Here is a 14,958-nt window from a genome sequence, read left to right as displayed (position 1 = left end):
TGTGAACACCCTCAGAACCAGAGGAGGAAAGAGCTCTGCCAAGGGCAGGGACCCGCCTCACCCACCGCTGTGTCTCTTGGAGGGCTGGGATATTGGCAGACACGTAGTAGGACTGCATCACCACTTGTTTGGCCAACGCCTGGGTCTTTAAGGAAAGGCGGAGAAATGGCAGGCCGGGGGCCCTGGGGCCTCCCTCCTGGCCCTGAGGAAGGTAATTGGGACTGCAGTGCCTCCTGGTGGCCAGTGTGGGCCACTGCAGCCTTGATCCTGACCTGCAGGATGGGGGCTGCCTAGAGCCTTCGCGTAGGGGCCCTCGCAAACCTGCCCTGTGGGTGAGGAGAACATCCCAGTCTTGGCTTCCTGGAGGGGGCTGCACCTCCTCTGTAACCCTCCTCTCCTCTCCCGGCAGGAGATCAGGCAGGGCTTGCTGCCGTGAAGAAGCGGAGACGCCAAAAGCTTTGCCCGGGGCCGTGGCAGCATCCGTAGCAGGGCCCCCTTTGGTCCCACACGACCTGCCCCGTGGCTGCTTTCTCTGAGCCCCATCACCCCACAAGGACCACGCTCCACCCCCACGCCAAGCCACCCCACAGCAGTGTGTGCTGGGGGATCACAGTCCCCCCACCCTGCTCTGGAGCCCAGCCTCATGGCCTCGGACCCCTTTCCTCTGGGCGCCCTTGTGACCCTCAGCAGGGCATGCAGGGCTGCCTGGTGCTACCAAAGGCAGAAGGAGCCGAGGCCCAGCTCAGGACCCCAAAGTGCATCAGAGCGGCCCTGTTCCCAGCGGCTCACGGTCGAGTGGGAGGCTGGACCACACCGCCGTACTTCAGAGTGGGGAATTCAGTGTTTAAGAGAGAAGCCCGACCCTGGGGTCAGAGAGGGTCAAAGGGGTCACCTTTGCACTGAACCTTGGAAGCTCAGTAGAAACAATTCACAAAAGAAGAAATGCAACAAATTAAAAGTTAACTTCACTAGTAACGTGTGCCTGTGTGTGTATGAGTGTGTAAGCGTGCTCGGCCTTGGTCATGTCTGACTCTCTGTGACCTCATGAACTCTAGGCTGCCAGGCTCCTCTGTCCGTGGGATGTTTTTCAGGCAAGAATATTGGAGTGGGTTGCCATTTCGTCCTCCAGGAGATCTTCCCAACCCAGGGACCGAACCCGGGTCCCCTGCATTGGCAGGTGGACTCAACCACTGAGCCTCCTGGGAAGCCCAAATTTAAAAAAACATATAAATTCAAGTGAGATTTCACTTTTATCCATCACACTGGCAAAGATTTTTATAAGCAGTGTAATGATTGGTACTTGTCCTGAAGCAGGCAGGCATGCTGAAAAAATTGGCAAATTTCTAGAAGACATGTTTATCAGCTCTTAAGGTGTGACTATGACCTAACGCAGTGTTTCTAGTTCTTGGAACTTTTGCAAAGGTAATTGCCACAAAAATGTCAAGGAACTTAACTTCAAGGATATTCATCATAGGTCTGTTACTATTTCAAACAATCAACAATCTGCATGCCCAACAGTAAAGGATTAAGGAAACAAAATAGAGTTTGTTCATGCAGTGGAATACTACGCAGCCATTAAAAATGATGTATTAGTAGGAGAATCGAGAATAGGATGGAAACATGTTACAGGGTAGTGACAGGTTTTAAAAAAGACTTTTATAAAAAATTATGTTTCCCTTTTCTGTTTATGTATTATAGTTTTCTTCTTTGGGCTTGTCTTCATATTTTTAAGTTTCCGTATAGAACATAGATAACTATATGCAATGGGGGTGGGGGAGAAAGCCACAAAATTTACAGAGGAAGCTACCCACGGAGAGTAGGAGTTAGCCAGATGCATGAAGGGCAGAGGGCCTCCCAGTGAGAAGGGGCACATGCAGGGATGGGCAAGCCTGAAGCAGTGTGTTGGTGGCCTGCGGGCAGGTCGGTGGGACCGGAAGCCAGGTGGAGGGGCGGGTGTGGCAAGACATAAGTCTGTGAGGAGGACGGTGGCCAGTCCTACCCGGGGAATCCTGAATGCCACAGTCAGCCTGATTCGAGCACTGGCAGTTTTAGCAAAAAAAAAAAAAAAAAAACACACACAACAACAACAAACCCAGTATGCTCCATTTAATTTGAAGTTCAAATAAACAATGAATAATCTTTAGTACACTGTGTCCCCTACATACAAACGAGTTCCATTCCGAGAGCAAGTTCGTAACTTCACTTGGTTCGTTAAGTCCAAGCAAGTTGGCCCAGATCCCCAACTAACACAATCGGCTATGTAGTACTGTACGGAAATAGGTTTATCATACTTTTCACACAAGTAATATCAATACATAAAGACAAACACAAAAAATAAAGCATGTTTCATCTTCCAATGCAGTACCTTGAGACGTGCAGTAAGTCCAGTATAGCAGCTGGGAGAGGAGCTGGCATCCAGGACACAAATAAGACGAGTTTCTGACTGGAGGAGGGACAGGAGGAGGGAGACGGTACTGAAGGATCGTCAGCAGTAGGAGATGGGGGGAGGAGGCTGCAATTTCACTCAGGTCTGACACTGAGGGAGTGCACATTCGCATCTTTGAAAGTCTGCAACTCCAAGGTTTGTTCGTAGGGGAGTTACTGCATAAGTATGTCCCATGCAATATTTGGGACATACTTATACTTTAAAAATGACTCACCGTTTCTCTGAAATTCTAATTTAACTGAGAACCCGGTACTCTATCTGACCTTCCTGATTGGAAAAGCCCCTGGGGCTGGGAAAGGCTGAGGGCAGGAGGGAAGGAGGCGGCAGAAGATGAGATGGTTAGGTGGCCTCACTGACTCCATGGACGTGAGTTTGCGCAAACTCCGGGAGGTGGTGAAGGACGGGGAAGCCTGGTGCGCTGCAGTCCGTGGAGCTGCAGAGTCGGACACGATTTAGCGACCGAACAACAACGACGACGAGAGCTCTGGGGACCAGCGAAGGCCCTTAGACAGGGTGGCCCTAGACCAGGTGTGTGTGTCTTAGACACGGTCTCTGGTTGTAGTGGAGCGTGGTGAGTCTGAGGGCAGAGGAACCGGTGAGGTCTGAACGTAAGCCCGAGCTCTGGGACTCTCCAGTACCCACGAGGCCGCGGCGTCGTGGGGGGCGGTGCCCGGTTTGTGAGCACGGTGGCTAGTCCCCACCGCAGAAGGGGCCTCTCTCCGAAGCATCACTACTATTCCTCCACCTGGCTCCCGGCAGCGCTTCCCTCCACCTCCCGGATGACACAGCCCAGTCCCAAACCTACCCGAGCCGGCACCAATCAGGATTCCAGTCGCTGCTTTCACATAGCATTTTAAAATGATGAAAGCAATTCCTGTTTATGGTAGGACAAATAGAAAGTTAAGTCAGACTAGGAGAAAAAAAAAAAAAAGCAGCTAAACCCAGATATTCTTTACTTCTGGAAACTGCTAGTATTATCTAAGGAAAGACACCCCATCCTCACCTCCCCTTTTTTTCAAAATGAGAGCTGGCGTCACCGACTCCTACTATAACATGAACATCTTTCGGGTAATAAAATACTATTCTTGCACATCAGTTTCTTGCATTTTTCATCAGTGTTTATTGAACCCCTTCGGCATACCAGCCACAATACTAGGCCTTAAACCAAAAGATTAAGCCAAACAAATATATTCAGATATATTCCCCGTTTTATGGAAGGGAGGGAGAGACAATAAATAAAGGAAAGAACAAATAGAGACAAAATAATACGTGTTAAATGCCAAGAGAGAATCTGTCTGCAGAATAAAAAAAACCAGGAAGGATCCTCCAGTTATGGAAATACCATCCTTTATTTGACCAATCTCCTATTACTAGATATTTTGCTAATTTTCAATTTTCCCATATAATTATGCCACGAGGACCTTTCTCTCTAGTTAATTCTTGTGCCCATCCATAATTCTCCCATTAGTTTAAATCCCTAGAGATGAGATTTCTGAGTGAAGACATACAAACTTTTTACGTGCTTAGTTTTTCTTTACTATATTTAAACCCAATTTTGTATTTTCTCTATAGTGTTATATATATATATTTTTTTTTAATAATTTTTTTTTTATTTTTGGCTGTGCTGTATCTTCCTGGCTGCACGAGCTTTTCTCTGGTGGCGGCGAATGGGGGCTTTTCTCCGGCGGCGGCGTGCGGGCTTCTCGTTGTGTTGGCTCCTCTGCTTGTGGAGCACAGACTCTGGGACCTTGGCTTCAGTACTTTGCAGCATGTGGGCTCAGCAGTTGAGGTTCCCGGGCTCTAGAGCACGGGTTCAATAGTCATGTTGCAGTTCGGCAACCCACTCCAGTATCCTTGCCCGGAAGATCCCATGGACCGAGGAGCCTGGTGGGCTGCAGTTCATGGGGTGGCATAGAGTCGGACACGACTGAGCGACTGACAGACAGATGGGCTTAGCTGCTCCACAGCAGGTGGGATCTTCCCAGACCAGGGATCGAACCTGTGTCTCCTGCATTGGCAGGCAGATTCTTTACCACTGAGCCACCAGGGAAGCCCTGTGGTTTACATACTTTTCATTTTTAAAATAGCATGCTGAAAAATTTGAACAGAGGAGCGTGACTTTATGAATTTGAACACGTTCCTGTACAGACCTGTGTACTCACAATGACAACTGGGATACAAGATCAGATAGTTCCACACGCCAGCCCTTTGGGGTTAAAGCCAGCCCTTTGGGGTTAAAACCACCCCTAGCCCTCAGCCCCAGGCAACCAGTGATCTGTTCTCTGTCCTGGTACTGTTTGTTTGGTTGCTGTTCAGCCGCTAAGTCATGTCTGACTCTTCGTGACCTCATGGACTGCAGCCCGTCAGGCTCCTATGTCCTCCACTGTCTCCTGGAGTTTGCTCAAATTCACGTCCACTGAGTCGGCTACCTCTCCCAGAATGGCATGCAATACATAAGTGGAGTCAGGTACCATCTCCATCTGGAGCCCGGCTTCCTTTACAGACAGTAATGCTGTCTTTCAGAGTCATCCATACCATTGTTCACATCACTAGTTTGCGCCTTCTGTCTCTGAGCAGTACCCCATTGCGTGGCTATTCCATGCTTTAAAGGACATTTGGGCTGTTTCCAGTTTGAGGCGATTGTGAACAAAGCCACTATAAATGTTTGCATGCAGGTTTGCCGTGAAAAGAAGTGTTTGTTTCTTGAGGGCAAATGCCTAGCAGTGGGATTTCTGGCTCCAGCCGTGAGCGTATGTTTAATTGTATAAGACACTGCTGCACTGTTTTCCCACCAGTGATGGAAGAGAGTTCCACGTGCTTCAGTTCCTTGAAATCACTTGGTATCATCGAGTTTTTTATTTCCATTGCAGTAGGTATGTAGCTATATCTCATGAATATCCCTAGTAAATAATCTCTAGTAGGTAATACATTGAGCTGGTTATTACGTTTGTTAGTTGCTCAGCCTTGTCTGACTCTTTGCGATCCGGTGAACTGTAGCCTACCAGGCTTCTCTGTCCGTGAAATTCTCCAGGCAAGAATACTGGAGTGGGTAGCCATTCCCTTCTCTAGGGGATCTTCCCAACTCAGGGACTGAGCCCGGGTCTCCTGCATTGCAGGAGGATTTTTCACCATCTGAACCACCAGATGTATATCTTCTTGGGTAAAATGTCCATTCAAATAGCTTACCCATCTATTTTAACATTCCTGTGAAGTGCCACGCTTTATTCCAATGTCACTAGTTTTCCACTAACGTGCTTTTTACTGTTGTTCCAGGACTCTGTCTGGGAAACCACATCACATTTAGTGCCCCATGTCTCAGCCTCCTGTGATGTGTGACAGTTTCTCAGACTTTCCTTGTTTGGAGAAGCACATTTGGGCTTTGGGTGGGTGTGTGTTAATGGCAGGAGTGCCTATGTCATCTCGTGGGTGGCTGGCTGAGTCCCTGGGTTACCACTCCTCCACATCCTGGCAGTTCCTCCGGGGCAGGAACACAGTCCACCTCTACCCGGTACACACAGATACGCTCCACGTGTTTGCTGAAAGGCCGCCCCGGTCTGGGCTCCCCCTTTGGTGTATTTTATTGAGCCTGGACCCAAAACTCAGGCCATCCAAGCTGAACTCGGGACAGAGCCCAATGGCAGAGGAGGTGGGCTGGGGCCGTGATCAATGGCTCACCTTTAACCTCTGCCCCCACCCCTGCACGACTGTTTGGACAGCGATGGGTTTACTCCGTGCCCTTTAAATAGCATGAAAGGGCCTCACGCTGGCCTGTTTTGTTTAAGGAGATTGCATTGGCGCTGTGCACGCTGCCACAGGGTGTGTGAGGCTGGCTCACCCGAGAACAGGGTGAGCGGCGTGTCCCCCACAAAGCAGATGCTTGTAGGGAAAATAGATATAATCAAAACCATGGAGGATAAAATTACTCCAGCCCCTTAGACAGACACTCCATACGTCAGAGCGTGTGCACAACTACACACACACACACACACACACACACACACACACAACAGCACACATCCACTGGCACACACGCCCCGCTGGTGTGCCTGCCCTTGACCACACAAGCCTGCACGCTCCACAGACTTGCCCGCAGGCAACTACACATATGCTCCCCACACCCATTTGCCACAGCAGGCGGCAGACTTGTACTACATGCCCAAGGGTGCACATCCATGCACACGACAGGGATATACACACAGAGAGGGCGGCAGCATCCTCTCCCCAGATGGCTTCAGAAGTTCATTCTCCTTAAATCACAATCACAAAAATAATTCTCTTGAAATCACAGTCATGAAAAAAAAAATTAAGGCGACCTTTGGAAATCTTTCAAGGCCTTTCATGTCAAAAAAAAAAAAATGGTTAGACTAGGTTGGAGCAACACCCTAGGGTTCAACCAGGATGAATAGATAGAAGCTAAGGGAATGAAGGGGCTTCCCTGCTGGCTCGGACAGTAAGGAATCTGCCTGAAATGCAGGAGGCCTGGGTTCAATCCTTGGGTCGGGAAGATCCCTGGAGGAGGGAATGGCAACCCACTCCAGTATTCTTGCCTGGGAATTCCATGGACAGAAGACGCTGGTGGGCTACAGTCCACAGGGTTGCAAAGAGTCAGACACGACTGAGTGACTAAGCGCGCACGCAAGAGAATGAAGAAAGGTACCCCGTTTCTTGTATCTCTTGAAATCCAGTAACCAAGGCCGTCCAGCACAGAGCAGGTGGCCCCCAGAAGAGGCAAGGCCTCCTCCCCGGGAGGAGAACAGGCAGAGGCTCAAGGGTGTCTGTGACCCCTGATGAAGAATAAGCCTTGAACCAAATGCTGCCCACTCATCAGAAGTGGTCATGGGAGTCTCTGAAGCATGGGCGTCCCTCCCGGGGGGTAGGCACTCCGGATTTTCGATGATGTTCTGTGCATATTACTTGATTCCTCTGGGTAGTCTGAGATGTATTTCCAGATCAAGACATTCCGGGGGAAGCTGCAGCTCGCGAGGACGTTGTCTTGGACCCCCATAGCCTGGGACGAAGCCCGCCAGGGGTCCCTCCCCGCTCTGGGCGGGGCAGCTGCACAGCATCGACCAGAGACCGTGAGGGGCTGCTCCAGGGAGGATGGGGGGAAGCCAGCTGGGCAGGCAGGTGGCCTGGTCCTAGCAACGTCTGTGGCTGTTCAGCTTCACGCCAGCAGCGGATGCCATGCGGCTTTAAGAAGGCGCGCCCGGCAAAGGGGTTTAGCCGGGGGTTTCCGGGGGCCTTTCCAGTCTCCCAGCGTGGCAGCACGATCAATGCAGAGCCAGTTCCTGGCAGATGCTGGACTGGGCTTCTGGAAATGTCAATTCCAGAGCCCACTCCATGAAGCCCCCTTTCGGTGCTCCTCCTGCGCTTCCCCCAGCGTGTCCCTCTTGCTCGCTGCGTGGAGACATCGTCTGTGTCTGCCTGTCCTTCCTCCTCCCGCCCTGCTTTCCGTCCGCCCTCTTCCCCTCCTGTCCCTCGGTGATCTCACCCCCTCCTCCTGTTTCAGCTGTCAGGCTGTGATGGAGGCGCTGCCCGCTGCATGCCTCTTTCATGCATCCTCACCACCTTTCTCCGTTGTCTCCGAGGATGCGTTTGTTCAACAGACGTCTCTGCGCATACTCTCTGCGCCCACCCTCTGCGCGTACCCTCTAGGGACTGGCAGTAGGTGCACACAGGTAGCTGGACAGGGTGAGCGCTCGGCAATGTTTGTTAGAAATTGTCCATTGATCCCTCGGTAACCTCCTGCCTGCCCCGTCCTGGGCTGAGCCCTGGGCTGAGCAGGGACAAATGGCCCGAGGTCCCAGCCCTCAAGGAACTGATTCCCTAAGGAGAAGTTGGACCCTCAGGGTTGGATTAAAACATAGGCAGCAACTAGATGGAGGGGGTCTGTATGATTGCTGCAGTCTGGGAGGGCTTCCTGGAGGAGCTGGTGCTTGACTGGATCTTGGAGGTCAGCTGGAAAAAAGGGACGTTCCCAGCAGGTGGGCAGAGGGGGAGCAAGGAGGTCAGCGCTTTCCTTTGTTCAGGAGTAATTCAACCTGAGTCTCGGGCCCCCTATTTTCAGTGGCCGTCTTGTTGAGGAGGGCCTTATAGAGCAACCCGGATCCTGACCAGGCCCAGGGCCACGGTGGCAAGTCTCTACCCAGCATCTCTGGATCCTCTAGTTGGAGAGCGATCTGCGGCTTTGCCCGGAGCCCAGCACTACCACCCATCCCATCCCTGGCATTCACCTGTCTGACACGCGCCGGTCAAACTCGGGGCCTCCTACAGAACAGCAGCGAGACGTGTATTTATTCAGGAGGATGGACCACTCAGAGGCATGGGAGCCATCCCCAGATGTCCACAGGGCTGCTTTGGGGAAGGCCCATGGAGGTTTAGAAGCCGCGCCAATGAGCCAGACTGCAGGAAACAGACACAGGCTGGACCTGTGGACAGATGGCCCAGCGGTCCTGGGGGCGATGAGCTCCGTCACCAAGGCTTGAATGACAGCGCTGGGTGCAGATGCTTATAGGGTGGCGGGAGGTGGGAACTGATGCCCCCGAGTTTGGCACTTTGGGAATGAGTACCTTGGCTTGTCATTCTAATGGGTTGGGTCAGAACCTGGGGGGACTTTCCTTTGCTGTCTCAATTAGGGGCCCAGCCTCAGAACCTAAAGTGAAGTCAGTGAGGTCACTCAGCCATGTCCGACTCTTTGCAACCCCATGGACTGTAGCCTAGCAGGCTCCTCCATCCGTGGGATTTTCCAGGCAAGCGTACTAGAGTGGGCTGCCATTTCCTTCTCCAGGGGGTCTTCCCGACCCAGGGACTGAACCCGGGTCTCCTGCTTTATGTACAGACGCTTTACCACCTGAGCCACCTAAAGCAAGCTGATTGACAATCAAGACTTGAGATTTGGAAGGTTTTGTCCCTCTTCAAGGACCAGAGAGGCCTCGGTTTGCCAGAATCCCTTCCGTCTTGAAATCTTGAAGCCTTTCCAGTTAGCTGATGTTTGCCTGGACAGATGTGCCCCGTCCTCTCCCCACTCCAGGCCCCAAGGGGAAGGTCCCACTGGAGACTAAGGCGGGAGGGCCGCCCCACGGGGCCGAGACGCCATTCCTGCCTGCTCTCCCCACTGCTGATGGGGCGTGCCTGCTCCCTTCGGCACGGGAGGCTCTGGCACTTGGAAGGCGTTGTCTGAAGTCACAGGCAGACTTCAGGAGAGCCGGGGCTAGAGCAGATCACCCCACCTAGGGCCTGGGGTCTCCCATGCTGCTCCCCACACCATGCTATCTCCCCACTCCTACCCTTTCAGTGGGTGGATGGAGGTGGGGAAACTTCTCTACTTGGACGACTGGGTGTTCAGCCAGCTCCGCCCACAGTGAGCGCAGAACCAGCTCAGCAGGGGTGGGCTTCTCCCAGGCTCTCTCTTCCTCGCAGACTGGTTCTCTGCCTTCTTGATGCGCAGACCACGCCTCTTGATTACGTGAGGCCCTGGGGATTCCTTCTGGTCTTCCCTCTCTCCCCAGGAAAGGCCCCTAGACCATGGGCTAGCAGTGAAGGACTGGCCCAGAGCTGAGAGGCTGCACCCTGTCCCTAATTAGGGCACACTTCTTATTCTTTCTGGCCTCCGTTTCCCCTGAATTAACACAGGGAGTTTAGTCCCTACCGTCCCTCGATGTTTATAACATGGAGTTTCCCCTGCACAGCCCAGCCCCTTTTGCTGTGTGGGGGTGTTCCTGAGCCCAGGCTGGATGCCAGAGGATATGGGAAGGGTCCACAGGGTCATGGGATGGGGTCTGGGCAGCAGTGCTTGGCAGGCAGAAGGGGTAGGGGCTGCAGCCACTGCCTACCCCCCCAATCTGGCCTCCAGGAAGTTGCATAACAGAGATGTTTATTTTTGGTGAGACTGGGTGGGATTTCTTCTCTTAAAAAAAAACAAACCCAAAACATAAAACGTATTTGTCTGCCAGGAAGATAAATATCTTTGCTGAAAGCTCTCAGCCCAGCTGCCAGCTGCAGTTTGCATGACGCTGTCACCGAAGCCGTGGCGGTCTGCGTGTGCCTGGACTCACATGGGTGTCCTCCGTGGTGCCCGAGGGCCGGCCCCCCAGCCTGCTGGCATCCGTGCTGCCGGTGGCCCTCAGGAACAGCCTCCCGAAGCTGCTTCCAGGCCTGCTCTGAGCATTCACCTCCACTCCCTTTCCTCACTGCCTTGGAGGGAATGACAGAGGCAACCTGTCCCTCTCAGCTCCCCAGCAATAAGGGAGCCCCCAGTAAACACAGAGCGCCAGGGAGGAGGGCGGATCCGAAGCTTCGGCTCCAGGATCTGGTCAGAATCAAGGAACTGGGGCTAGAGGCACCGTCCTGATACCTAACCCCTGCAGCTCAGATCTATTCCCAGAAGAGGAGACCGAAGGTCAGAGTGGTGCAAGCCCACACCGACCGCAAATGCTTGTCGTGATCAGAGCTTTCACATGTGAAAGGTTTTGTCAGATGCTCCCCACACATGTCTTATTACCCTGTATGTTATTTCACTCTCTGAAAGTCGCAGTCCCCAATGGAATTTGGCTCAGAGAGGGACTCACACCCCATCCGCACCCGCTCCTGTGCTCGGGGGCTCCAGGGAGGGCCCTGCCCACTGGGAGGACTCCTCCAGGGCTGGACTCTTCTGCTGCTCACAAGCCTAGACCAGAACGGGGAATAACTACCTGTAAGCCATTTTAATCCCACAGCTACCCTATGAGGGAGATCCAAGTATCTGCGCCCTCATTTCGTACAGGGGGAAACTGAGGCACAGAGAGGTTCAGTGAACGGTCCAAGCACACAGCTCAGGAGTCAGACACGGGGGGACTCACACCCTGGGGCCAGTTGCAGAGCCTGTCCCCTAACCTCCGCCCTGGGGCGAGTGTGTCTGCCCAGGGCGCTGATGGGGCTATCTGAACGAGGATGACCCGGCCCTCCCACCCTGGCCTCTGTCTCCTCACCTTGACCTGCACTGGCTAATGTCCTTGCCAGCTCTGAGCATCCAGGAATCAGCTGGCAGAGTCCCGTTCTGCTAGACAGCGGTGGCTGTGGGCTCCGGGGCCGTGAGCTTTGTGTAAATCTGCTGGGGCCCCCGGCTCAGCATGGTGGGCATATCACAGGGAGGACCCCCTCTTTCCTTAGTAAACACAGCCCCGACCTGGGTGCGGGGAGGATGCTGAACCCCAAATAGAACGAGGCCAGGCAAGGAAGAGCCTCTCCTTCTCACCCAAAGGCCAGTTGGGCCAGACATGGCTGCTGGCTGAGCTTTTGAGTCCAAAGGACTGAGTCAACATCCTCAACACCCAAAGGAGAAGTTCTGGCCAAAGGGAGTCCTTCTAGAGGGAGGAGCCCAGGGTCAGTGGGGATGGAGGGTCAATGTTATAGAGGTCAGATCGGCTGGCCCGGAGTCACAGGACGTAGGTGCTAAAAGGGGCCCGTGCTGACATAATGGTAAAGAGGCTCAGAGAGGGAAAGAAACTTACCCAAGGTCACACAGCACGTTAATGACATCAGTACCCAGGCCTCCAGACCTTGCATCCAATACCTCCCCGAGAAGGGAAAAGCAGGGAATGGCTCCCCCGTCCCTCCTACCTCTCGTGTTGGGCTCGGCCATTGGTTTTTTGACTTTGTTTCCTCCCCCTTCAGCCAAAGAGAGCTCCCTGGGTGAGCCAGAGTTGCCACCCGACTCTGACACGGTGGGGATGGACAGCAGCTACCTCAGTGTGAAGGAAGCTGGGGTGAAGGGGCCCCAGGACCGCGCCAGCGCCGACCTCCCCAGCCCGCTGGAGAAGGCCGACTCGGAGAGCAACAAGGGCAAGAAGCGGCGGAACAGAACCACTTTCACCAGCTACCAGCTGGAGGAGCTGGAGAAGGTCTTCCAGAAGACCCACTACCCCGACGTGTATGCGCGGGAGCAGCTGGCCATGAGGACTGACCTCACCGAGGCCCGCGTGCAGGTCAGTGAGGGCGCCTGGGAGGGCAGAGGGAGTGGGCTGGCCCCTTCCGCCGGTGGCCCAAGCCCGGACCGCCTGACCGTCCCCAGTCACACCAGGGCTTTCCTCACCTCAGTGCAAGGAGCTCGCCCCTTGCACACCTGCCATAACCAGAGCAGTTCTGTTTTTGTTCACTTTCCCATCCTGCTTCTTGCTCTGGTTGGAGCTGGCCTGGGGCTCCCAGGGGAGGGGCAAGGAGCCCATCGGCTATGCTTCTGAGTTATGTGTGGTGTGTGAGTCCAGGCTCTCTCGCGAAGGAGGTGATGATGATGATGGGTTTCTGCTCTGGAAGGCCTATCTCTTAGAAAGGAAACAGGAGGAACTGAAAAGACGTCCATGGCGCCCCATGGGCAGAAACCCAGACAATCCAACTCTTCTCTTGGCCCAAGCTGGCTGCCTCCTCCTCCATCTTTCAGGTTCCTGCTCAGTATGCCTCCTCTGAGAAGTCTTCCCAATTGCCATGACTATTGCCCTCTACCATCACCCAACTGTCAAAACACTAATCCCAGCACAACCCAGCAGAGCCCAACATAGCTCAACACAACACAACAGAACGTAACCTAAACCAACACAGCTCAACCCAACAGAGCTCAGCACAGCCCAGCACAGACAAGCATAGACTAAATCAACACAGCTCAGCTCAACACGGCTCAGCACAACTCAACACAACTCAAGTCAACACAGTACAACTCAACAGAGCCCAGCACGCCCAACACGGCTCAGCACAACACAACTCAAGTAAACACAGCTCGCACAACTCAACACAACTCAAGTCAAGTCAACACAATACAACTCAACAGAGCCCAGCACACCCAACACGGCTCACACAGCACAACACAACTCAAGTCAACACAGCTCAACTCAACAGCCCAGCACGCCCAACACGGCTCAGCACAACTCAACACAACTCAAGTCAACACAGCTCAACTCAACAGAGCCCAGCACACCCAACACAGCTCAGCACAACACAACTCAACTCAAGTCAACACAACTCAACTCAACAGAGCCCAGCACACCCAACACAGCTCAGCACAACACAACTCAACTCAAGTCAACACAACTCAACTCAACAGAGCCCAGCACACCCAACACGGCTCAGCACAACACAACTCAACTCAAGTCAACACAACTCAACTCAACAGAGCCCAGCACACCCAACACAGCTCAGCACAACACAACTCAACTCAAGTCAACACAATACAACTCAACAGAGCCCAGCACGCCCAACACAGCTCAGCACAACTCAACACAACTCAAATCAACACAATACAACTCAACAGAGCCCAGCACGCCCAACACAGCTCAGCACAACTCAACACAACTCAAGTCAACACAACTCAACTCAACAGAGCCCAGCACACCCAACATGGCTCAGCACAACTCAAGTCAACACAATACAACTCAACAGAGCCCAGCACACCCAACACGGCTCAGCACAGCACAACACAACTCAAGTCAACACAATACAACTCAACAGAGCCTAGCACACCCAACACAGCTCAGCACAGCACAACTCAACTCAACACAACTCAACAGAGCCCAGCACACCCAACACAGCTTAGCACAACTCAACACAACTCAAGTCAAGTCAACACAATACAACTCAACAGAGCCCAGCACACCCAGCACAGCTCGCACAGCACAACACAACTCAAGTCAACACAGCTCAGCTCAACCCAGGCCAGTAGAGCCCAACACAACACAACATAGTCTAAACCAACACAGCCCAACACAACACATACAACCCATCATAACCAAAATCAACACAGCTCAACTCAACACAGTTCAGTTCAACCCAACATAGCTCAACACAGGCCAACACAGCTCAACACAAAACAATACAACATGACCCAAATCAGCACAGCTTGACTCAATAGAACCCAACACAGCTCAACACAGCCCAACACAACCAACATAACCCAAACTAACAGCTCAACCCAACACAACCCACATAACCCAACACAATACAACAAAACTCAACACAGCTCAACCCAACCCAGCAGAACCCAACCCAGTGCAGCTCAACACAACCAATCACAACCTAAACCAACACAGTTCAACCCAACAGAACTCAACATAAGCCAACAGAACTCAATGCACCACAGTGGGACCCCATACAGCTCAACCCAACCCAACACAACACAACACAGCTTAACCTAACACAACACAAAACCAGGTCACCTTCTACCACCTTGTCCTATTTTTTTTTCACCTTGTCCTATTTTATCTTAGAATTTATTATTGGCTTAAATTATGTCATCTGTTTGTCTCCTCTCACTAGAATATGAGCTCCTTGAAGGCAGGTACAATCTGATTTTTCATCACTATAATCCCCACCAATTAGAGAAGGCTGAACTAAGATCAGAAAAGGCAAAAAATAAATATATGTGGACCAACTGACCTCCTTTGTCCAGAGAGGTGTGTCTCCCCTCCCTGCATGAAATTGTAATGAAGGAAAAACCAGAGAGGATGCAAAGTCCTCTAAGTACCCCAACCACAGATGTCAAGATCCAT

The 14,958-nt window shown here is 52.6% G+C and overlaps 1 protein-coding gene across 1 annotated transcript in view; it reads left to right on the top strand.

Annotated features, from left to right (window-relative positions):
* The window catches only part of ALX4 (ALX homeobox 4), a 44,892-nt gene that overhangs the window by 20,633 nt on the left and 9,301 nt on the right, over positions 1-14,958 (top strand). Inside the window, exon 2 of the mRNA XM_061140399.1 lies at positions 12,098-12,408. Within this exon, the coding sequence (XP_060996382.1) occupies positions 12,098-12,408 (311 nt within the window). The remainder of the gene's footprint in view (positions 1-12,097; positions 12,409-14,958) is intronic.

The sequence above is a fragment of the Dama dama genome, chromosome 1 (assembly GCF_033118175.1).
Source record: "Dama dama isolate Ldn47 chromosome 1, ASM3311817v1, whole genome shotgun sequence".
Taxonomy (NCBI): Eukaryota; Metazoa; Chordata; class Mammalia; order Artiodactyla; family Cervidae; genus Dama; species Dama dama.
Note: the sequence above shows the minus strand (reverse complement) of the source record. Positions and strands in the feature narration are given on the sequence as shown.